The sequence below is a fragment of the Hyperoodon ampullatus genome, assembly GCF_949752795.1.
Source record: "Hyperoodon ampullatus genome assembly, chromosome: 11".
Lineage (NCBI taxonomy): Eukaryota > Metazoa > Chordata > Mammalia > Artiodactyla > Ziphiidae > Hyperoodon > Hyperoodon ampullatus.
This window is the reverse complement of record NC_136924.1, coordinates 99,935,632-99,960,035: the sequence shown is the minus strand read 5'-3', so window position 1 is coordinate 99,960,035 and position 24,404 is coordinate 99,935,632. Positions and strand designations below refer to the sequence as shown.

The following is a 24,404-nucleotide window of genomic DNA, read 5'->3' as shown; positions in this document are numbered from 1 at the left end:
TGCAAGTGCTTGGGGCTTTTTTGTCTGTTTTTTGTTTTTGCTTGCTAGATTATCATTCCTACATCTGCTTTTCTCTTGGTCTTTTTGTCCTCTTGGGAGTATGCCTTTTTGTCCCTTCCTTTTTAGTGGAGCTTTGAGAGGGAGCTTTTAAGTAGAAGACGGCTGCTGTTTTTTGTCTGTTAAAATTGTCTCTTGCTAACTGGACTTAGTTTTTCATTGGACTGAAATTTTGGCCTTGAGTGACATTACTCTTTTGTTAAGTTTTAATTAAGGGGTTGTCTTCATTGTGTTCAGTTTAAGTGCATGCCATGTATTTCTTTATAGGGCATGGGTCCTGTGATGTTTTTCTAATGAGAGTGGTGTGATATAGTGCATGGCAAATGTTTGGAATAAATGGTTTATACTTTGAAATTATGCATGGTAATCCTTGAATCTCTCAGCTGAAGAAAAGCAAGTATTAAGGTTTTGTGTGTTTTTATAGTATTAGGCCCAGTTAGATTGTTATAGAGTATTTAAACATGAAGCCAAAGTCATGGCTTTGATTTCTTTGTTAGTTTTGTCTTACTCTTGGCCATCCCCGATTATGGTGCTGTCATTGTCACAGCTGTGTGCCAGAAATGGTCAGAGCTGGGTGGGAAGCATGACTGGATCCGTGCAGCTATATCATTACTGACGGAAGCAGATTATTATGTAATGGTGGTAATTGTGTTGGGAAATACAGGTTACTGAGAGGGCTTCTCTTTCCTCTCTCAGACTTTTACTGCTTCTCCCCACTTGCTTCAGCCACAGTGGTTTCCTTATTGTTCCTCAACATGCTAGGCAGGCTTCTCCTGTGGGCCTTTACTCTGGCTGTTCCCTGCCCTGTGTATCTGCTTGGGTAACTGCTTCACCTCCTTCAAGTCTTTGCTCAAGTTTCACCTTTATAATGAGGCTTTTTGTGACTGTTTGATGCCTCAATTTACCCTCATTCTCCTACTTTTGGGAGGCTTTAAAATTTTTTTCACAGCATTTGTCACTTCAAAATTGTCATGTTATGTTTAGTCTTCCACTAGGCTGTAAGCTCCAACAGGGCAAAGATCTTTATTTTATTCGTAGGTGTATTTCCAGCACCTAGAACAGTAGCTGACAGAGTAGAAACCCTGGGAAGCTATGAATGAAAGGCATTCTCACTCATCCATTTGCTTCCAGACAGCCCTCTATCCAAACCACCCTTAATGTGTCTTTCTCTACACTACAAAATTTGAAAAATAAATATTTTTCTCTACACGATTTTTCCCTGGTTGGCTCTCATTAACAGAGAGAGCTTGTCTGAGGATATAATAAGAAAAGCTAAAGAATTGAAGATGGATTCCACTCTTGTGCACATGAACTTCTGTGTTTCTATCAAGCTTTCAGATACTTCACTAGAGGAGAATTTTGCTTTGGCTATAGTTTCATCTTTGCTATAATAAAATCCTAAGCACAAGTAGAAAATGTGTCCTTTACTTATTTATAGCATGTATATTCTCCCCCCCACCCCCAACTTGACCCCCACACAGACATTTATAATACAGCCAACATTGATAGAGTGCTTGCTGTGTCTCGGTGCCATCCATTCATTCATTCATTTTGGCTGCGCTGTGTCTTAGTTGCCACACACGGGATCTTCATAGCTGCATGCGGAATCTTTGTTGCGGCATGCGAACTCTTAGTTGCGGCATGCATGTGGGATCTAGTTCCCCGACCAGGAATTGAACCCAGGCCCCCTGCATTGGGAACGTGGAGTCTTACCCACTGGACCACCAGGGAAGTCCCTGTCCTGGTGCTTTTCATGTTTTATTTCATTTGTCTTCACAGCAGCCTCATAATAAGGAATAGATACTGTTATTATTACTCTTTTAATAATGGTGAGGAATCTGAGATGCAAATTATGTAACTTACCCAAGGTCACACAGCTATTGAGTTAGCAGAGCTGGGATTTGAACTCTGGTAATCTGGCTCTGGAGTCCATGCTCTTAGCCTTTAAAAAAAAATTGTGGTGAAACATACATAACTGTTTACTGTTTTTCAGTGTACAATCTTACGGCCTTAGGTATTTTCAGAGTGTTGTACAGCCATCACTACTGCCCATTTCCAGAACTTTCCCCTCCCTGTAGCACCTGGTTTACCAGGTTTTAACCTTTATCATACTTTCTATGAATTTGCTTATGCTAGGTTATCTCATTTAAATGGGATCATACAATATTCATCTTTTCGTGTTTGTGTTATTTCACTTAGCATAATGTTTTCAGGGTTCATCCATGTTGTCACATGTATCAGAATTTCATTGCTTTTTAAGGCTGAATAATATTCCATGTATGCCTTTACCACATTTTTTTAATCTGTTCATCTCTTGTTGGATATTTGGGTTGTTTCTACCTTTTGGCTACTGTGAATAATGCTCCTGTGAACACTGGTATGCAAGTACTGTTTGAATCCCTGCTTTCACTTCTTTTGGCTATCTCCCTAGAGGTGGAATTGCTGGGTCATATGGTAATTCTGTTTAATTTTTCTCTTAACTTTTTGGTATAGTAGAATACAGTAGTGTACACTCAAAGAGGAAAATTTTTTTGAATTCAACTTCATCATACTCTTTATTCTGTCATCAGTGAAACTGAAAACTGCCTATATTTTAGAGTGTGAGAGATGTACATATCAGCTTCTGGAAGATGGGGGCCTTGGTACATGTCTGTTCTATACTGTGGCTGATTTGATGTGAGCATTCAGCAAAAATTGGCCAATTTATCCCATTACTTCCTACCTTAGTACATTCTGTGCTGCGTTCTAGTACATCTCCGGAATTTATTTTTCCCCATCATTTCTTTATAATCTTCCGTGTAAAACTTTTCTCTTTTTGAAAAATTATAGCCTCTTTTTCAAAATATCCTCTGAATCCACTGTTTGTTTGACATTTTTGTTAAATTCTGTAAGTTAGTTGCTATATTTTCTAGTATCGGGATTTACATTAATTTTACATTATATAATAACATTCACATGTCTATACTTGGTCTGTTTTTAATTTTTATTTATATTTTGAATTCCATGTGGATATAGAGTACATATATGTGTTTAATTTTCTCCAGTTGCATAATATGCAAAGCATAAACTCATTAAATATTTTTGAATGCTTGGTTCATTGAAGGTAGGCACAGTGACCAGTAATAGAGTTTAAAACTTCCAGAAGTTATTGTCTCTTTTCCATACTTTAAATGTTGATGAGTTTCAATTTTGTCACATATTTCTTGAAAGGAAATTTAAAATCTAGGCCCAGAATAATTTTTCCATTTAGCAGACAAGATGTAGAGTCAGAATACATGAATCTACCTCTTTCCCTAAATAATTTTTACTTTCTTTTCAGATTGTTGCCAGCAAAGGTGGTTTTGAAATGGTCACCAAAGAGAAGAAATGGTCTAAAGTGGGTAGCCGCTTGGGATATCTGCCAGGAAAAGGAACTGGGTCTCTTTTGAAGTCACATTATGAAAGAATTCTCTACCCATATGAGCTTTTCCAGTCTGGTGTCAGCCTTATGGTGAGATGCATCACTTTTCTTAGGAGTGGATAAATCCACTCTGCCATATATAAACTTTAGATTGTTTACTATAACAAGTTAGCAGTTGGCTATGATTTCACCAGGTACTGAAATTTGGGGGGAGCAAGGTGTAGTTTAAGAATCACAGCTATTTTTGGTGGTTTACAAGATAAAGGCTAATGGGAATGAAGAAAGTTTTCTTATTAAAATGTGTAAGCTTATGCAAGACTTACACTTTTAAAAAAATTCCTCTACTTGGTTTCATGTATTTTTTTTTAAACAGCTTTATTGAGGTATAGTTTACATACTATAGAATTCACCCATTGTAGGTACACAGTCAATAAGCTTTAGTAAATTATACATTTATGCAACTATCATCACCATCCAGTTTTAGAACACTTCCATCAGCCCCCAAAATTCCTTTGTGTTTGTTTATAGCTGGCTCTTGCTTCTACCCTCAAACCTGGACAACCCCTGATCTGCTTTCTGGCTCTATAGTTTTGCCTTTTCTAGAAATTTCACATACATGGAATCATACAGTATGATTTTGTGTATGGCTTTTTTCACTTAGCCTGATGTTCTTAAGGTTCATCTATGTTTTAGTATTCGTACTTCATTCCTCTTTATGGCTGAATAATATTCTATTGTATGGATAGACCACATTTGTTTATTCATTTATCACTTATGGACATTTGGATTGTTTCCAGTTTATGGCTGTTATGAATAATGCTATGAATATTCATGTACTAGTCTTTGTGTGGACATACGTTTTCATTTCTCTTGGGTAGATACCTAGGAGTGGAATTGCTGGGTTATACGGTAAGTTTATATTTAACTTTTTAAGAAACTGCCAAACTGTATTCCAAAGTGGCTGAACCATTTTACATTCCCGCCAGTAATGTAGAGGCTTCCAGTTTCTCCACATCTTTGCCAACACTTGGTATTGTCAGTTTTTTTGCTTACAGTCATTCTAGTGGGTGTGTAGTGGTATCTCATTGTGGTTTTAATTTTATTTCCCTAATGACTAATGGTGTTGTGCATCTTTTCATGTGTATATTAGCCATTTGTATATCTTCCTTGATGAACTGTCTGCTCAAATCTTTTTTTTATTGGGTTGTCAGTCATTTTATACTTAAGATTTTGCTAAATAGTCTGGATATAAGTCCTTTATCAGATGTATGATTTTATAAATATTTTCCTTTAGTTTGTGGTTTGTCTTTTCATTTTTATAATGGTGTCTATCTGAAGAGTAATCTATTGATTTTCTCCCTTTTTATGGATTGTGCTTCTGTTATCATATCTAAGAAAATCTTTTCTTCACCTAAGGCCAAGGTGTTTGTTTTTTTATAGTTTTAGCTTTTATGTTTAGATCTGTAGCCCATTTTGAGTTGTTTTTTTGTGTTTAGTCTGAGGTAAAGGTATAAGTTCATTTTGGGGGCAGTGGGGAGGGGGTATAGGAATATCCAAGTGTTCCAGCACCATTTGTTTAAAAGACAACCCTTCTCCCATTTACCTTACCAAGGTGATTTACCTTGGCACCTTCGTTGAGAATCAGTTGACTATAAATATGTGGGTTTATTTCTAGTCTGTTTTGTTCTTTGTTTGATCTGTATGTTTGACCCTAACACCAATACTATGCTGTCTTGAGTACCATAGCTTTATAGTAAGTTTAGATATCTGGTAGTGTAAGTCCTCCAGCTTGGTTCTTTTTTTTCAAAATTTGCAAACAATTTGCACTTCCACGTAAATTTTGGGATCCACTTCTCAATTTCTACAACAAAAGCCTGCTAGGATTTTGATAGGGATTGTCTTGAATCTATAGATCAGTTTGGTGGGAGAATTGTCATCTCGTTTCATGTAGTTTTAGGGATTTTTTTAGAAATTTATTATTTTTCTCCTTATTCTCAAATCTGATTTCTTATAAGTGAATCTGCCCTCTTCCTGTGCTCTCAATTCTTCAGGGTGTACAAATGCCTAATTTAGATCTTAAGGAAAAAGTGGAGCCTGAGGTTCTTGGCACTGATGTCCAAACTCCCCCAGAGCCGGGCACAAGAGTGAACATTCTGCCGAAGAGAACAAGGCGTGTCAAGTCTCAGGTATCAGTTTCCATGGGCCGCTTTTGACAGGCGTTTCTAGAACGTTGACTGTGCAGAACACTTACTTGGCTCTGGGAGGTCATTCACGTGCTGTCGTTCTTTAAAACTCGGAGACGTGTTTCCATTTACCTTGGAGATGAACGAGGAAGGGATTGTACACTTCAGTCTGATTTGATTTAGAGAGTTCTTTGTTAATTTTGAACAGCTTTGACAGGGGTGGTGGTTCAGAGAGTGACTCTGGATACTGTAGGGCCAATTTCATAGACATGCTGATGAATTCTAGTATATTTTATTTTCATGGTTAGTATAAGTGAGAAGAGTAGGGAAGAGTGGTTCTTCTCTTTACTCATCATTCCTTTAAAAACCAGTGGATAAGTTTCTTAGTCTCCGAACCATTCCAGTGTAATTTCTACAGTGTTCTTGTGACCTGGAATAATTTTAAAGCCTAATGAATACATCAGAAGAAAAATGCCCCAATTTCTTTCTGTCTGCCCCTCTTCCCCTCCGCCTTTCTCCTATTCCCCTTTCTTTGTGGTCCTCGAAGTTGTGTTTCTAAAGGTTTTTGGTAAAGACAGTCTGTAGGCTGGGGAGAGTGAGGTGCTCTTAGGACTCTTGAGATATGGCCCATATAAATTAACACATGGGTGAACTGGAATAGCAGCTTACCTGGGTCCTAAACACATTTAAGGATGGAAGTGGTTCACATGGAAAGTGGGTTCACTATTAACAAGAGATCCTGGGTCTAGGGTTGTGAGGAGTCCTGTCACTGTCGAGGCAGGCTAATGATACTTCATCTTGCTTTTCTGTAGCTCAGGGGATATGTCTCTTTCATGCCATGTCTACTTTCCTTGTTCCGAGTTTATGCTCGCTAAATAACCTCCTGATTAATAATTTAGCTTCTTAGGTACTCTGATAGCAGAAAGGTAGGTGTCTTGAATGGCGCATGTGAATTTAATGGAAAATTTTGGAAAGTGATAGCTCTATTTTATTTTTTTTAGTTTTAAAATTTATTTTTTTTTTTTGACTGCATCGGGTCTTCATTGCTGCGCGCCGGCTTTCTCTAGTTGCGGCGAGCGGGGGCTACTCTTTGTTGCGGTGCACGGGCTTCTCATTGTGGTGGCTTCTGTTGTTGTGGAGCACAGGCTCTAGGCACGTGGGCTTCAGTAGTTGCAGCACTTGGGCTCAGTAGTTGCAGCACGCAGGCCCTAGAGCATGCAGGCTTCAGTAGTTCTGGCACATGGGCTTCAGTAGTTGTGGCGTGCGGGCTCTGGGGTGTGCAGGTTTCAGTAGTTGTGGCTCGCGGGCTCTAGAGTACAGGCTCAGTAGCGGTGGCAAACTGGCTTAGTTGCTTCGTGGCATATGGGATCTTCCCGGACTAGAGATCGAACCCGTGTCCTCTGCATTGGCAGGCGGATTCTTAACCACTGCGCCACCAGGGGAGTCCCAATAGCTCTATTTTAAATTAGTAAACTCTGGTTTAGTCGTTAAGTGATTTTTATTACCGTGGTTGATCTCAGAAGTTCTGATCGTTTTTGGGTATATAGTGAAGATTCTGTCTTAAGACCTGAAATACTTGAAGAGTAGTCTCTTTGACATGGTGACTCAACTTTGAAGAGTTGCCCCAAGTGGGCCCATTTAATCAGTTGCCAGCTTGTGATGAAATCTCTTGATGTTCCTTCTGAAACCATGAAAAAAAAGTCCTGCTTATTTCTGATTGCCTTTCATCAGATTATATAATGATTGCCATTCATTATGTTAGAATAGGGACCGCACAGAATGCTTTTACCCATTGCAGTAATTGTTGCCATAGTCAGATTGGTTGATATTAGATAGAAAGTAGAACCATTTGAGGATTTGCAATTAAGAATTTCTTCAACTTGTAGTTTGTCCTTAATTAATATTGCCAGTCTGCCTCGTTCCTAGTCTTCTATTTCAGAAAGACAGTAAAGGCTTTCTGGTAGAACTTCATCCTCTTGCCCCATACATGAAACTCTCTGGTGTTCATTCTTAATCTCTACCTATCTCTGTGGGCAGAGTGTGCCTTTTTCTCCAAGGGTAATCCTTCTCCCATCCTTTCCGGCTTTAAAAACAGAAGCCCTCTTCCTAGATAGTTCCTTACTCCTTGCCTCTTTTCATGAAGAAGTTCCCTGAAAAATCATCTATATTTTCTCAGTTTCCTCAGTACCTGTTTAGCTTTTAAACCCTGTAATCTGACTTCGAGCTAAATAATTTCCTTGAAACTACACTATTCAGGTTACCACTGAGTTAATAATTGTCAGATGCTGAGGCCCCTTTTTCATTTCTTAACCTACTTCGTCTCTGATCATGTTTGCATTTCTTGAAATTTGATCTTTCTTTGGCTTCTGTGACACCTCTCCTCTCGTTTCCCTCGTCACTCTCTGACCACTCCTCAGTAATCTTTGTTATCTCTTCTCTCTGCCCTTCACGAAGTGCTCTCTGTCTTTCTTATCTTCACTCTACCCAGCTGTCTCTTCCACCCTGTGATTTCAGTTACCACCTATCTCTCTGGACTCCTAAATAAGTCATGACATCCGTGCTTCTTCCCTGTTCACCAGGGGTCTTGAGTGCATGTGTGTATATGTATGCCTTGGTGGCCACACACAGCTAAACTCAGTATGTCGCAAACATCACCTTTTCTAAATCTGTTTTTTTTTTTTTTTTTTTTGCGGTACACGGGCCTTTCACTGCTGTGGCTTCTCCTGTTGCGGAGCACAGGCTCCGGACACGCAGACTCAGCGGCCGTGGCTCACGGGCCCAGCCGCTCCATGGCATGTGGGATCTTCCCAGACCGGGGCACGAACCCATGTCCCCTGCATCGGCAGGCAGACTCTCAACCACTGCGCTACCAGGGAAGCCCCTAAATCTGTTTTTTTAAAAAATACTTTCTAGCTTGGTGATAGTGACAAGCACAGCCATCGAATAGTCTCCCAAATAAGAAATGGAAGTTAAGAAAGTTATCGTACTTCCCTTTCCTGTCTCTATCACATCACTTGATCTACTCTGCTTTAATTGTTTTTTCATCTGTGACCTCACTAGAACGAGTTCCTTGAAAGCTGAGATTGCAGTTTGTTTATATCAAGAATGACCAAACCCTTAACACTTATACATTAGAATGCCAGTATGTCCCATTTTTGGTGACACTAAGTTTGAGCCAGCATTTCTTCATTATAATGTACTATTCTCTTTGTAATAAAAGTAATCAGAGTAAACTGTAAGACTGTGGGAATAACTTGTTTTCCATTAACTTTCCATTATTTTTCAATAACAATATTTCCATTATTCCATTAACTTGTTTTACCCAATAGTTTTAACATTCATTGATAATCTTTGCCTCAGTTAATTATGTTGGTGGTTGCAAACTAGGTGATTTTCTGGTTCTATCATTTCTTCTACATTTATTAGTTAGCGTTTTTCTTTAAAAAACTCTTCTCCCACGCTTGATTATTTTTCATGCAGTAAAATGTGTATTTCTTAAGTGTACAGTTTGATGAATTTTGATGATTGTATATACCTGTGGAACCAACCTTGAGTGACCCTCCTCCTTTTTACTCTCACTATAGAGCATGACTGTTTTTTGATAAATGTCTTATAACCTATTACTACTTTTTATTCCTTTTTGATACTCGAATTGTTCCAAATTTGGCTGGTGGGAGCCCCTTCAAGAGGTTGATATGTTCTTTGACAAGTCTCCATCAGTTTTTTTTTTGTTTTTTAATTAATTAATTTATTTATTTATCTATCTCTGGCTGTGTTGGGTCTTTGTTGCTGTGCGCAGGCTTTCTCTGGTTGTGGTGAGCTGGGGCCACTCTTCATTGCAGTGCGCGGGCTTCTCACTGCCGTGGCCTCTTCCGTTGCGGAGCACAGGCTCTAGACGCGCAGGCTCAGTAGTTGTGGCTCACGGGCTTAGTTGTGCTCCACGGCATGTGGGATCTTCCCAGACCAGGGCTCGAACCCGTGTCCCCTGCATTGGCAGGCGGATTCTTAACCACTGCACCACCAGGGAAGCCCTCTCCATCAGTTGTTGAGCACTTACTTTCTAGCACAAAGAATCCCATTGTCTTCTTGCCGTGACTTAGACCTGGAATCAGCCATTTCTCCAAGGAATCCTGGTTCATTTTAGTGGGAAATGGTATTTAGAAGCCAAGATTTGAGCACAAGGTGTGCTTGTTCCTACTGGGATACCATTGCTTGTAGCCCCTTCTGGTGGTTAGGGCTGGGAAATCAATTTTTAAAAATTCTGACTTTATATTTTCAGCTTATACTGGTAATTCTAGTCCTAATCCAGCATCACAAAGTTCTTTTGATTTATGTTGTAATTGTTTTCTTAGCATTTTGAGTTGGGAACTTAATTCATTTATTCCTGCTCTTTTGCTTTGATTGCTGTGTTTAAGACTGAGAATTTCCTGTGATTACTTCTTTCCTTTGTTCCAGAGATTCTGATATATGGTATATGTGATATATGTATATATAGAGAAAAAATTCCAGGTGGAAGGGCCTTTTGACTTTTGATGTTATTTCTAGCTTTATTCCAGTAAGATCAGAGAATGTTGTTATATTATTTCCACTTTTGGGGACTTTATTGTCTGTCTGAAAAGGTGGTTGTAAGGATTAATTGACTAGAATACTTTGATATGGCACATGCTATGTACTCACTGTGTTAGCTTTTATTACTATGTACTTTGCTTTAATAGTGGTAAAGAATGTGTAGTGTTAATGTTTTTCATTGGACTGACTGTGGGTTAATATAACCAAGTCAGCCTACCAAAGTTTAAAGATAAATTTTGAAATGCCATTTTGGTTGGTTTGGTTCTTAATATGCTCTTTTAGTAGTCCAGGCTGCCTGTGTCTGTATGCTGTTAGGTCGCCGTAGACTTATAAAGTAGTCTGTATTTTATCCTGGTTTATTTTTATTCTTATCGACTAAGTATATTTTAAGTAAATTTTGGTTATTACCCTGCATTCAGAGATTATCTAAATTCAAGATGTAACAGTGGTGTCTGTCATGATGCTCTAATCCTCAAGTACTAAAATGCCAAATGACAGTAGCTTAAACATTGACAACACAGTTTTCACATGCGAACACATTTTCCACATTAGATTTTCAGAGATAAGTAGTTCTAGGATTCGTATAGCAACTTCACATTGTCATCAAGGGCCAGGCTCTTTCCATCTTCCTGCCTGGTCTTCTTCAGTGTATGGGTGATATATATATATCTCCTCTTAATTGCATTGTGGCTGCTGTAGAGTCCAGTGCTGTGCTTCCATCAGACTGAGTCTTGTAGCAGTGGGGAAGGAAGTTGGGTCAAAAGGACTTACTCTTTGAGATGCTTTCTCTTTCATTAGAAGGTGAAAATCTTGCCCAGAGGTTTCCAGTAGACCTTCCTTATGTCTCACTGGCTAGAACACGATAGCATTCCCACCCTTAGCTAGGTGATCGCCAACAAAGAGAAATGGCATTGGCATGATTGTCTTAGGACAGTCATTATTCATCTCCTAGGATGGGCATAATTGCCCTAATCAAAGCTGGGTGTCCATTAGCAAGTTAGAAGTGGGCATTTCTGTCGAGTTATTACCACTGTTACACCAGTAGTTACCAGTAGTGTCTGTCTCTGGACAGAACCTAATTGATAACTATGCTTTTTTTTTTTTTTTTTTTTTTTTTTTTTTTTTTTTATTTTTTATTTTTATTTTTTGCTTTATCACAAATTTAATCAGTTATATGTATACATATGTTCCCATATCCCCTCCCTTTTGCATCTCCCTCCCACCCTCCCTATCCCACCCCTCCAGGCGGTCACAAAGCACCGAGCTGATCTCCCTGTGCTATGCGGCTGCTTCCCACTAGCTATCTACCTTACGTTTGGTAGTGTATATATGTCCATGCCGCTCTTTCACTTTGTCACAGCTTACCCTTCCCCCTCCCCATATCCTCAAGTCCATTCTCTAGTAGGTCTGTGTCTTTATTCCTGTCTTACCCCTATGTTCTTCATGACCTTTTTTTTTCTTAAATTCCATTTATATGTGTCAGCATACAGTATTTGTCTTTCTCTTTCTGACTTACTTCACTCTGTATGACAGACTCTAGGTCCATCCACCTCATTACAAATAGTTCAATTTCATTTCTTTTTATGGCTGAGTAATATTCCATTGTATGTATGTGCCACATCTTCTTTACCCATTCATCCGATGATGGACACTTAGGTTGTTTCCATCTCCGGGCTATTGTAAATAGGGCTGCTATGAACATTTTGGTACATGTCTCTTTTTGAATTATGGTTTTCTCAGGGTATATGCCCAGTAGTGGGATTGCAGGGTCATATGGTAGTTCTATTTGTAGTTTTTTAAGGAACCTCCATACCGTTCTCCATAGTGGCTGTACCAATTCACATTCCCACCAGCAGTGCAAGAGTGTTCCCTTTTTTCCACACCCTCTCCAGCATTTATTGTTTCTAGATTTTTTGATGATGGCCATTCTGACTGGTGTGAGATGATATCTCATTGTAGTTTTGATTTGCATTTCTCTAATTAGTAAAGATGTTGAGCATCCTTTCATGTGTTTGTTGGCAGTCTGTATATCTTCTGTGGAGAAATGTCTATTTAGGTCTTCTGCCCATTTTTGGATTGGGTTGTTTGTTTTTTTGTTATTGAGCTGCATGAGCTGCTTATAAATTTTGGAGATTAATCCTTTGTCAGTTGCTTCATTTGCAAATATTTTCTCCCATTCTGAGGGTTGTCTTTTGGTCTTGTTTATGGTTTCCTTTGCTGTGCAAAAGCTTTTAAGTTTCATTAGGTCCCATGTGTTTATTTTTGTCTTTATTTCCATTTCTCTAGGAGGTGGGTCAAAAAGGATCTTGCTGTGATTTATGTCATAGAGTGTTCTGCCTATGTTGTCCTCTAAGAGTTTGATAGTGTCTGGCCTTACATTTAGGTCTTTAATCCATTTTGAGCTTATTTTTGTGTATGGTGTTAGGGAGTGATCGAATCTCATACTTTTACATGTCCCTGTCCAGTTTTCCCAACACCACTTATTGAAGAGACTGTCCTTTCTCCACTGTACATTCCTGCCTCCTTTATCAAAGATAAGGTGACCATATGTCCGTGGGTTTATCTCTGGGCTTTCTATCCTGTTCCATTGATCTATCTTTCTGTTTCTGTGCCAGTACCATACTGTCTTGATTACTGCAGCTTTGTAGTATAGTCTGAAGTCAGGGAGCCTGATTCCTCCAGCTCCATTTTTCGTTCTCAAGATTGCTTTGGCTATTCGTGGTCTTTTGTGTTTCCATACAAATTGTGAAATTTTTTGTTCTAGTTCTGTGAAAAATGCCAGTGGTATTTTGATAGGGATTGCATTGAATCTGTAGATTGCTTTGGGTAGTAGAGTCATTTTCACAATGTTGATTCTTCCAATCCAAGAACATGGTACATCTCTCCATCTATTTGTATCATCTTTAATTTCTTTCATCAGTGTCTTATAATTTTCTGCATACAGGTCTTTTGTCTCCTTAGGTAGGTTTATTCCTAGATATTTTATTCTTTTTGTTGCAGTGGTAAATGGGAGTGTTTCCTTGATTTCACTTTCAGATTTTTCATCATTAGTATATAGGAATGCCAGAGATTTCTGTGCATTAATTTTGTATCCTGCAACTTTACCAAATTCATTGATTAGCTCTAGTAGTTTTCTGGTAGCATCTTTAGGATTCTCTATGTATAGTATCATGTCATCTGCAAACAGTGACAGCTTTACTTCTTCTTTTCCAATTTGGATTCCTTTTATTTGCTTTTCTTCTCTGATTGCTGTGGCTAAAACTTCCAAAACTATGTTGAATAAGAGTGGTGAGAGTGGGCAACCTTGTCTTGTTCCTGATCTTAGTGGAAATGGTTTCAGTTTTTCACCATTGAGGACGATGCTGGCTGTGGGTTTGTCATATATGGCCTTTATTATGTTGAGGAAAGTTCCCTCTATGCCTACTTTCTGCAGGGTTTTTATCATGAATGGGTGTTGAATTTTGTCGAAAGCTTTCTCTGCATCTATTGAGATGATCATATGGTTTTTCTCCTTCAATTTGTTAATATGGTGTATCACGTTGATTGATTTGCGTATATTGAAGAATCTTTGCATTCCTGGGATAAACCCCACTTGATCATGGTGTATGATCCTTTTAATGTGCTGTTGGATTCTGTTTGCTAGTATTTTGTTGAGGATTTTTGCATCTATGTTCATCAGTGATATTGGCCTGTAGTTTTCTTTCTTTGTGACATCCTTGTCTGGTTTTGGTATCAAGGTGATGGTGGCCTCGTAGAATGAGTTTGGGAGTGTTCCTCCCTCTGCTATATTTTGGAAGAGTTTGAGAAGGATAGGCGTTAGCTCTTCTCTAAATGCTTGATAGAATTCGCCTGTGAAGCCATCTGGTCCTGGGCTTTTGTTTGTTGGAAGATTTTTTATCACAGTTTCAATTTCAGTGCTTGTGATTGGTCTGTTCATATGTTCTATTTCTTCCTGATTCAGTCTTGGCAGGTTGTGCATTTCTAAGAATTTGTCCATTTCTTCCAGGTTGTCCATTTTATTGGCATAGAGTTGCTTATAGTAATCTCTCACAATCTTTTGTATTTCTGCAGTGTCAGTTGTTACTTCTCCTTTTTCATTTCTAATTCTATTGATTTGAGTCTTCTCCCTTTTTTTCTTGATGAGTCTGGCTAATGGTTTATCAATTTTGTTTATCTTCTCAAAGAACCAGCTTTTAGTTTTATTGATCTTTGCTATTGTTTCCTTCATTTCTTTTTCATTTATTTCTGATCTGATTTTTATGATTTCTTTCCTTCTGCTAACTTTGGGATGTTTTTGTTCTTCTTTCTCTAATTGCTTTAGGTGCAAGGTTAGGTTGTTTAGTCGAGATATTTCCTGTTTCTTAAGGTGGGATTGTATTGCTATAAACTTCCCTCTTAGAACTGCTTTTGCTGCATCCCATAGGTTTTGGGTCGTCGTGTCTCCATTGTCATTTGTTTCTAGGTATTTTTTTATTTCCTCTTTGATTTCTTCAGTGATCACTTCGTTATTAAGTAATGTATTGTTTAGCCTCCATGTGTTTGTATTTTTTATAGCTCTTTTCCTGTAATTGATATCTAGTCTCATAGCATTGTGGTCGGAAAAGATACTTGATACAATTTCAATTTTCTTAAATTTACCAAGGCTTGATTTGTGACCCAAGATATGATCTATCCTGGAGAATGTTCCATGAGCACTTGAGAAAAATGTGTATTCTGTTGTTTTTGGATGGAATGTCCTATAAATATCAATTAAGTCCATCTTGTTTAATGTATCATTTAAAGCTTGTGTTTCCTTATTTATTTTCATTTTGGATGATCTGTCCATTGGTGAAAGTGGGGTGTTAAAGTCCCCTACTATGATTGTGTTACTGTCGATTTCTCCTTTTATGGCTGTTAGTGTTTGCCTTATGTATTGAGGTGCTCCTATGTTGGGTGCATAAATATTTACAATTGTTATATCTTCTTCTTGGATCGATCCCTTGATCATTATGTAGTGTCCTTCTTTGTCTCTTCTAGTAGTCTTTATTTTAAAGTCTATTTTGTCTGATATGAGAATTGCTACTCCAGCTTTCTTTTGGTTTCCATTTGCATGGAATATCTTTTTCCATCCCCTTACTTTCAGTCTGTATGTGTCTCTAGGTCTGAAGTGGGTCTCTTGTAGACAGCATATATATGGGTCTTGTTTTTGTATCCATTCAGCCAATCTGTGTCTTTTGGTGGGAGCGTTTAGTCCATTTACATTTAAGGTAATTATCGATATGTATGTTCCTATTCCCATTTTCTTAATTGTTTTGGGTTCGTTATTGTAGGTCTTTTCCTTCTGTTGTGTTTCTTGCCTAGAGAAGTTCCTTTAGCATTTGTTGTAAAGCTGGTTTGGTGGTGCTGAACTCTCTCAGCTTTTGCTTGTCTGTAAACGTTTTAATTTCTCCATCAAATCTGAATGAGATCCTTGCTGGGTAGAGTAATCTTGGTTGCAGGTTTCTCTCCTTCATCACTTTAATTATGTCCTGCCACTCCCTTCTGGCTTGTAGAGTTTCTGCTGAGAGATCAGCTGTTATCCTGATGGGGATTCCCTTGTGTGTTATTTGTTGTTTTTGCCTTGCTGCTTTTAATATGATTTCTTTGTGTTTAATTTTTGACAGTTTGATTAATATGTGTCTTGGCGTATTTCTCCTTGGATTTATTCTGTATGGGACTCTCTGTGCTTCTTGGACTTGATTAACTATTTCCTTTCCCATATTAGGGAAGTTTTCAACTATAATCTCTTCAAATATTTTCTCAGTCCCTTTCTTTTTCTCTTCTTCTTCTGGAACCCCTATAATTCGAATGTTGGTGCGTTTAATGTTGTCCCAGAGGTCTCTGATATTGTCCTCTGTTCTTTTCATTCTTTTCTCTTTATTTTGCTCTGCATTAGTTATTTCCACTATTTTATCTTCCACCTCACTTATCCGTTCTTCTGCCTCAGTTATTCTGCTATTGATCCCATCTAGAGTATTTTTCATTTCATTTATTGTGTTTTTAATCGATGCTTGATTCATCTTTAGTTCTACTAGGTCCTTGTTAACTGTTTCTTGCATTTTGTCTATTCTATTTCCAAGATTTTGGATCATCTTTACTATCATTATTCTGAATTCTTTTTCAGATAGACTGCCTATTACCTCTTCATTTGTTAGGTCTGGTGGGTTTTTATCTTGCTCCTTCTCCTGCTGTGTGTTTTTCTGTCTTCTCATTTTGCTTATGTTACTGTGTTTGGGGTCTCCTTTTTGCCGGCTGCAGGTTCGTAGTTCCTGTTGTTTTTGGTGTCTGTCCCCAGTGGCTAAGGTTGGTTTAGTGGGTTGTGTAGGTTTCCTGGTCGAGGGGACTAGTGCCTGTGTTCTGGTGGATGAGGCTGGATCTTGTCTTTCTGGTGGGCAGGTCCACGTCTGGTGGTGTGTTTTGGGGTGTCTGCAGACTTTTTATGATTTTAGGCCACCTCTCTGCTAATGGGTGGCGTTGTGTTCCTGTCTTGCTAGTTGTTTGGCATAGGGTGTCCAGCACTGTAGCTTGCTGGTCGTTGAGTGAAGCTGGGTGCTGGTGTTGAGATGGAGATCTCTGGAAGATTTTCGCCGTTTGATATTATGTGGAGCTGGGAGGTCTCTTGTGGACCAGTGTCCTGAAGTTGGCTCTCCCACCTCAGAGGCACAGTACTGACTCCTGGCTCCTCAATTTGGGATGATTTGTTGTCTATTCATGTATTCCACAGATGCAGGGTACATCAAGTTGATTGTGGAGCTTTAATCCGCTGCTTCTGAGGCTGCTGGGAGAGGTTTCCCTTTCTCTTCTTTGTTCTCACAGCTCCCGGGTCTCAGCTTTGGATTTGGCCCCGCCTCTGCGTGTAGGTCGCCGGAGGGCGTCTGTTCTTCGCTCAGACAGGAAAGGGTTAAAGGAGCAGCCTCTTCGGGAACTCTGGCTCACTCAGGCCGGGCGGGAGGGAGGGGCACGGAGTGCGGGGCGAGCCTGCAGCGGCAGAGGTCGGCGTGACGTTGCACCAGCCCGAGGCGCGCCGTGCGTTCTCCCAGGGAAGCCGCCCCTGGATCCCGGGACCCCGGCAGTGGCGGGCTGCTCAGGCTCCCGGAAGGGCGGTGTGGACAGTGACCTGCGCTCGCACACGGGCTTCTTGGCGGCGGCAGCAGCAGCCCCAGCGTCCCACGCCCGTCACTGGGCTCCGCGCTTTCAGTCGCCTCCGCGCTTTCAGTCGCCAACTATGCTTTTATGAAAGGTAGATTTTCTTTTGTGGAAAGGAATCTTGGTGTTGCAGAGTGCTTTGGTGACTGTTCAGCAATGAGGCAGCAAGTGGATTTAGAAAAATTAAAATTTTCCTTCATTTTGAATTGGATCTTGAGACTTTTCTTGGGTAAGAAAATAAATTTATGAATCACAATAATTAGACTAATGTGAGCTTATTTTTTTTTTTTAGTCAGAATCTGGAGAAGTGAATAGAAACACGGAACTGAAGAAACTTCGGATTTTTGGGGCTGGGCCTAAGGTTGTGGGCTTGGCAATGGGAGTAAAAGATAAAGAAGGTAAATCTGTTATTTGGTCACGAAAAGAAATAAGGTACAACAATATGGTTATAACAAGATTCACATGATATTCGATCGTAGTCTGCCTTGGGATTTTCTTAGGCAACATAGTTCCTAGACAGATCACCTTTTTAGTGGCAGATAATCTTAAGGTGTGAGGAGCCATATTATGTTGAATTTTTGTAATATTTTGGAAGAGAGAAAGTTCCTCCTCCATGTCTAACACATGACACAGAAATTGTAGTTTCTAAAGGCTAGTTTATAAGAGAATCGCAAAATTAATGGTTCTCACCTGGTGATCTAAAGCTTATTATTTTTAAATTTAAAGAGAAATAGAGGATTTCTCTGACCTTCAGTATCAAAATATACTGGGGAGAGCTAATGGTTTAGATTCTAACCGTAATTTTGAGATTTTCCTTTAATCGCCTTTGTATATTATGACACTTCATTTAAGTAACCTGTTTGAAGAATGCCTAGTACTCTCAGCTCAGCATGTTAGAAACTTCTGTGAGTAACATTGCTAATGCAGAGATCAAGTTTCACAGTTCTATGTGCATGTCAGTTTTAAAGCTCAGTTTAACAAAGATTGTGTTGGATATGTTTTTACTGTATAAGAATTTAATGAATTGCTATAATCACAAGTCATATTGATTACTGTGCATTTTATGATATGACTAAGTCTTTATTCAGATTATGGATTGAACTCTGGATAATCAGGTAATATTCTTCCATCACTCTCAAAACATTCAGTGTGATAAGACTTACTAGATACATTATAATGTTTACTATTGCTCTTTTAAAAGATTAAGTACTTTATCTTTTTCATGTTTGTAATTGTATTAGCTGGCAGTGATCTCAAAGCTAGTCCCAGATTGGTCCCTGATAAGTACTACATATGGGCAGTGTAGAATTAGTAGTTAAGTTCTCTGGAGTTTGATTGCCTGGACTAGAATCCCAAGTCTGCCACTGACTGGCTGTGTGATTTGGGGCAAGTTATCTAGCTTCTCTGTGCTTCAGATTCTTTATCTTCAGTGGGGGATAATAGTTTATCTAATAGTGTTGTGAGATTTTAACTGATTTAAATAATCTAAAATAGTGTCTGGTCAGTGGTAAGCTCTCAACATTAGTTTTTACTATTATTATTATATAACTATTTTTATTTCAAGATGAGGTCTCCCGAAGACGAAAAGTTACCAGCAGGTCAGACGCATTTAACATGCAAATGAGACAACGGAAAGGAACTCTCTCTGTTAACTTTGTAAGTGTTCTGAGATGTGTCAGGAGGGAAAGGATTTATTTATGTTTTTGTTTTGCACTTTTTACCTTGCTGTATCTTAGTATGTCATCTAGTTAGTTCATTTAGTTGTAAGACTTGATGGTGCATCTGAACTTGCAGCTTTGGTTTATATAATACTGACTTTGCTTTGTCCCGTATACACAGACTGTTCCCTGGGTCTTATACCTTGTAAGTGAGTGAGTGAGAGGATGAGGTGAATCTGTAAATCCTTAGCTGGATTAATGCTCAGTGTTCAGTCCTCTACCAGTAAAGAGTATTTGTGTATAGAAAGGGTGACATGGTATATTTTATTTATATAAATTGACTTTCAAGTACCCTAGATTTGTAGTCTTCCTTTATTCTCATACCTTGATAGGCTTTTATTAATTTGCTTGTAGAAGCTCTGAGGAAATTTAGGAAGTTTTATACAAAGCTATTTAAATACAGTTATTTAAAATAAATATTAAGGATTTAAGTTATGTTTACTTTTTAGTGTACATTATTTTGTTTGTTTCAATTAAGGTGTTCCTGGTAAAAATTTAATATTACTTATTACAGAAAATAAACTTTTATTATTTTTTTAACAGGTTGATCTTTACGTTTGTATGTTTTGTGGTCGGGGAAATAATGAAGATAAATTGCTGTTGTGTGATGGATGTGATGACAGCTATCATACATTTTGCTTAATTCCCCCACTACCTGATGTGCCCAAAGGAGACTGGAGGTGTCCTAAATGTGTCGCTGAGGTATAAGCCTAACCTTACCTTTTTAAATTAAGAACCATAACACACACATACACATGTACAGTGAACACATCCCGTGAAGCTTCTTCTCCTCTCTCTTTGTTCTAAAGTGTTTGAAATCTCCAGGATTTTTTTTTTTTTTTTTTTTTTTGTGGTACGCGGGCCTCTCACTGCTGTGGCCTCTCCCGCCGCGGAGCACAGGCTCCGGACGCGCAGGCTCAGCAGCCATGGCTCACGGGCCCAGCCGCTCCGCGGCATATGGGATCCTCCCAGACCGGGGCACGAACCCGTATCCCCTGCATCGGCAGGCGGACCCTCAACCACTGCGCCACCAGGGAGGCCCTCCAGGATTTTTAAAGAGTGATAGTGACTGGAAATGTAACAATTCTACTGTGGCAGTTTGTTTTTTAAAGGGTCTTTTTCTGACTGTTGGTTAGATAATTCTGTTTATTGCTTCAGACTTTGCTCAGAATATTCATATTCCTGGAAAACAATAAAAATGAAGGAAGTCTGTAGGTTATTTGTTATTTATTTATTTATTTTTTAAAGTAAAAATCAGACATGAAGCTCTAGAACTTAGGATTCATGCATCCAGTTTTCATGCTACCAAATAAACTGGTGGTATCTATTAACTTGTTTAAATTTTGACTTGATTGTACTAAATTGTTATTGAAAGATTATAATGATGTCATTATCATGAAATGTCTGGTCTGTTTACTTATTTTAACAAAATGTGATAGGACGTTGAAGGGAAAGAGATGGCTGGGTATATCTAGATGTAGTCAAAGATGGATATTTATGGCCTTTGAACTATTTATTTATTTATGGCTGTGTTGGGTCTTCGTTGCTGTGTGCAGGCTTTTCTCTAGTTGCGACGAGCGGGGGCTACTCTTCATTGTGGTGCGCAGGCTTCTCATTGCGGTGGCTTCTCTTGTTGTGGAGCACGGGCTCTAGGCGCACGGGCTTTAATAGTTGTGGCTCGCAGGCTCAGCAGCTGTGGCTCGTGGGCTCTAGAGCGCAGGCTCAGTAGTTGTGGCGCACAGGCTTAGTTGCTCTGTGGCATGTGGGATCTTTCCGGACCAGGGATCGAACCCATGTCCCGTGCATTGGCAGGTGGATTCTTAACCACTTGTGCCACCAAGGAAGTCCCTTGAATTATTTTTTATTATTATTCTCAAGTGTAGATGATTCAGTGCTACTCAAAGTCAGTATTTGTGTTAAGAAATTGGTCATGGTGGTTGATAGTATGAAAAAAACACATTTTTCTAGCTAAATATCCTAACAACCCGGTGAATATCCCTTTGTCCTTTACCTTTCCTCCCTCCGTGAACATTAATTTTTTCCACTGAGGATGATAGACATCCCTGGGCTTGATTCCAGGTTGGTAGTACTCCAGGTGTTTGTCTTGGTGCCACAGCTTAATGCCAACTCCAAAGCCTAAAACTGTCTCATTGCCACCTTCCTACTGGAAGGTGTGAAAATGCATTTGAAGTTTAATAACATTATTTCCTGATTCCACATTAATACTTGTTTTGTGGTCTAGAGTTGACTGGATTTGCTTCACCTAGGGAAATGATCAAAGAAGGTAGTACCTGAGGGCCTTAATGCGTCCTTCAGTTCAGTTTCAGTAAGTTAATCTTAGATATTTTTTCTTCCCAGGAATGTAATAAACCTAGAGAAGCCTTTGGATTTGAACAAGCTGTACGAGAGTATACACTTCAGAGCTTTGGAGAGATGGCAGATAATTTTAAGTCTGACTATTTCAATATGCCAGTTCATGTGAGTATCTATCTTTTAGGTCACTTTGGGGAAGTATGAAAGATTTATCTGATTCCAAAGCTTTTGTGTTGCTTTTTAAAAACTTTCCTTATTTTGTAGAAAACAGGGACAGCATAAAGAAGATGATAGAACACCAGATCTGAAGATCAGGGGCCTGGGATCTGTTTTTGTTTCTTGTACCCTCTGTCGTGGCAGTGTGCACTGTGGAGAAACTGACCTCTGTCTTCCACTTGTTCTTTAGTGCTCTGTGAGCGCTGTCCTTTACAGACAAGCATGGAGGATGTGGCAGTTGCTGCTTTGGTTTAGTTATTTGTAGTATGAGGTTTGCTTCTTTTCCTGGGGGATCTTGGACTTAAAAAAAATCCCTTTCGAAATAATTTTCCAAAGCTGTTAAAATTCAGCCTTGATGTTTGTAGTTCCTTTTCCTTCCTTATGTCCTGGGTCATCTTTATCCTTCTTGGTTGGAAAGCCGCTTGCAGAAGAAGGCAGTTCAAATTCGTTATGTTTTCCTGAACATCTAAGTTGTCTTTAGCTTTTTCCCATCGTCAGTCAGAAAAGCTAGGACTGCAGTCTTTTCAGCTCTGGGAATTGAGAAGGTTTTCTGTTTTTTCATGGGCTTTTGTTCACTTGACCTGTGTATTATGTCCTAGTGGGTTATGGTTATAGAGAGTTGGTAATCTGTAATCTTTGTTTTCCCTGTGTAGATGGTTCCCACAGAACTAGTGGAGAAGGAATTCTGGCGGCTGGTGAGCAGCATTGAAGAAGATGTTATCGTAGAGTATGGAGCTGACATCTCCTCAAAAGACTTTGGAAGTGGATTTCCTGTAAAGGATGGTCGGAGAAAGATGCTGCCAGAAGAAGAGGTGCAGAGCCCATAGTAGTACCCAGATTTCTTACCCTGAAGCTGATTCAGCCTTTACGGAGTAGAAAACTGCCTTTCTTTAATCTTAAGGGACCACGTTCATTTAAAATATTAAATATGTAGAATTTGGACAGTGAAAATAATCTTCAGTTTTGAAAACAATAAATTCAAAGTACCGTTAAATATTATTTAACTTTGCATTTTAAAACCAGTTAAATTGTTTTAAAACTTTAACTTTAGTTAAGATTTTGCCTAGCTCTTTCTGTTTGGAAATCTAGCAAGTGACTTAAGATTTTTTTAAAAAATTTCATTTTACTGGTAGGTCCACAATTAATTTTCCTTTAAAACCTGGGCAGGTAGGTTTTCAAATATGCATTTAAACTGTAACAGATAATGAAGTACTGTCACCTAGGAGATGACCTCTGTGTGTAAACCTGAATTAAGATGATCATTTATTTCTTTTTCTCTTTACTTTGGTCCTTGTCACCTTTTCTTTCCCTTTATAATTGGCAGTAATTGAGAGTTTTATCTCCTATTAAAAGAGTTAACACACGGTTTAAAAAAAAAGTTACATAGTGGAGAAGGATATACAATTAAAAATATGGCCACTCTAGGTCTCTTAGGGTTACCATTGGCATGGCATATCTTTTCCATCCTTCTACTTTGAAGCTGTTTGTATTTTGGAATCTGGTGTGTGTCTCCTTTTTTTTTTTTTTTTTTTTTGCCGTACGCGGGCCTCTCACTGTTGTGGCCTCTCCCGCTGTGGAGCACAGGCTCCGGACGCGCAGGCTCAGCGGCCATGGCTCATGGGCCCAGCCGCTCTGTGGCATGTGGGATCTTCCCGTACCGGGGCATGAACCCGTGTCCCCTGCATCGGCAGGCGGACTCTCAACCACTGCGCCACCAGGGAAGCCCTTAGCTACACTTTTATAATTTCCTTATCTCTGTGCTGCATTATGGATGATATCCTCAAATCAGTCTTCTGGTTCACAGATTCTCCCTTCAGCTTTGTCATTGGCTATTTAACCTCTTAATTTGAGGGTTTTATTTTTAACTCCGTATTATCAAAACTTTCAAATGTATAAAACTAAACATAGTAATGAACTTCCCTCCCTCCCTACCTGGCATCCAGGTTTAACAGTTCTCAGCCTTCTAATAGAAGGCGGTTGGATTCTCTTACCCGTTTTTGCATTCAGTCTGTTGCAATATCACATCACATATCCTCTGGAAAACTCACACTACACTTCTGCAAGAATGAGAGCGAAAAGGCAAATAACATCTTTGAATTATTATGAACGTAGTTTGACTTTGCAGGTCCCCTGAAATAGGCTTGGGTTCCTTAGACCCCACTTTGAGGACTGCTCTGCACAGGATAATAGCACTTTAAGTCTGTACCGCATACCACTTCAGAGGTGGGTGTTTGAAACTCATGTCTGGAGCTTATGTCCAGTTAGAAACCTCTATGAAAACTCAAGACAACAGCTTTCCATTTTCATTCTGGCTGTGCTTTCTTTCTTTGTTTTTGGAAACTGCGAATTCTTTTTTCTCTTGAGTTCATCTATGAAGCAAAATTTTTTTTGGTGTTGTAAATAGATGTGTTTGTAATGGGAGTTGGGGGTGCTTTCTGCACCATCTTGGTCTTCAGTGTTGCCAGAGATTCAGGATTCTGTATCTTATGTTTTGTCTTCACTGTATCTGGCACCATTCTGTAAATATAGTGGTAAACATTTTGGGAAGTTATGTTACCGGGGATAAAGTAGAAATATAATAGCGACCTATTAAAATGAGTTTTACAGTATTTTACTGGTAAGCTATGGGGGCGGGTGGGGAGTAATAAAAAGCCTTATATGCTTCAGAGTAAACCAGAGATATCTGAAATCATTAAAGGGAAATATAAATAACACTTAGAAGATAAGATTAAATATTTAGGAATATAACTTACATGTAGAGAGCAAAGAGCATAGATTCTATGG

At 39.0% G+C, this 24,404-nt stretch overlaps 1 protein-coding gene across 1 annotated transcript in view; it reads left to right on the top strand.

Moving 5' to 3' along the window:
* KDM5A (lysine demethylase 5A) overlaps nucleotides 1-24,404 on the top strand; it is a gene marked incomplete at its 5' end in the record, with an annotated part of 82,747 nt that overhangs the window by 9,201 nt on the left and 49,142 nt on the right. Inside the window, 7 exons of the mRNA XM_079716062.1 lie at nucleotides 3,377-3,547; nucleotides 5,509-5,643; nucleotides 17,666-17,771; nucleotides 18,938-19,029; nucleotides 19,635-19,793; nucleotides 21,450-21,569; nucleotides 22,274-22,432. Of these exons, the coding sequence (XP_079572188.1) occupies nucleotides 3,377-3,547; nucleotides 5,509-5,643; nucleotides 17,666-17,771; nucleotides 18,938-19,029; nucleotides 19,635-19,793; nucleotides 21,450-21,569; nucleotides 22,274-22,432 (942 nt within the window). The remainder of the gene's footprint in view (nucleotides 1-3,376; nucleotides 3,548-5,508; nucleotides 5,644-17,665; nucleotides 17,772-18,937; nucleotides 19,030-19,634; nucleotides 19,794-21,449; nucleotides 21,570-22,273; nucleotides 22,433-24,404) is intronic.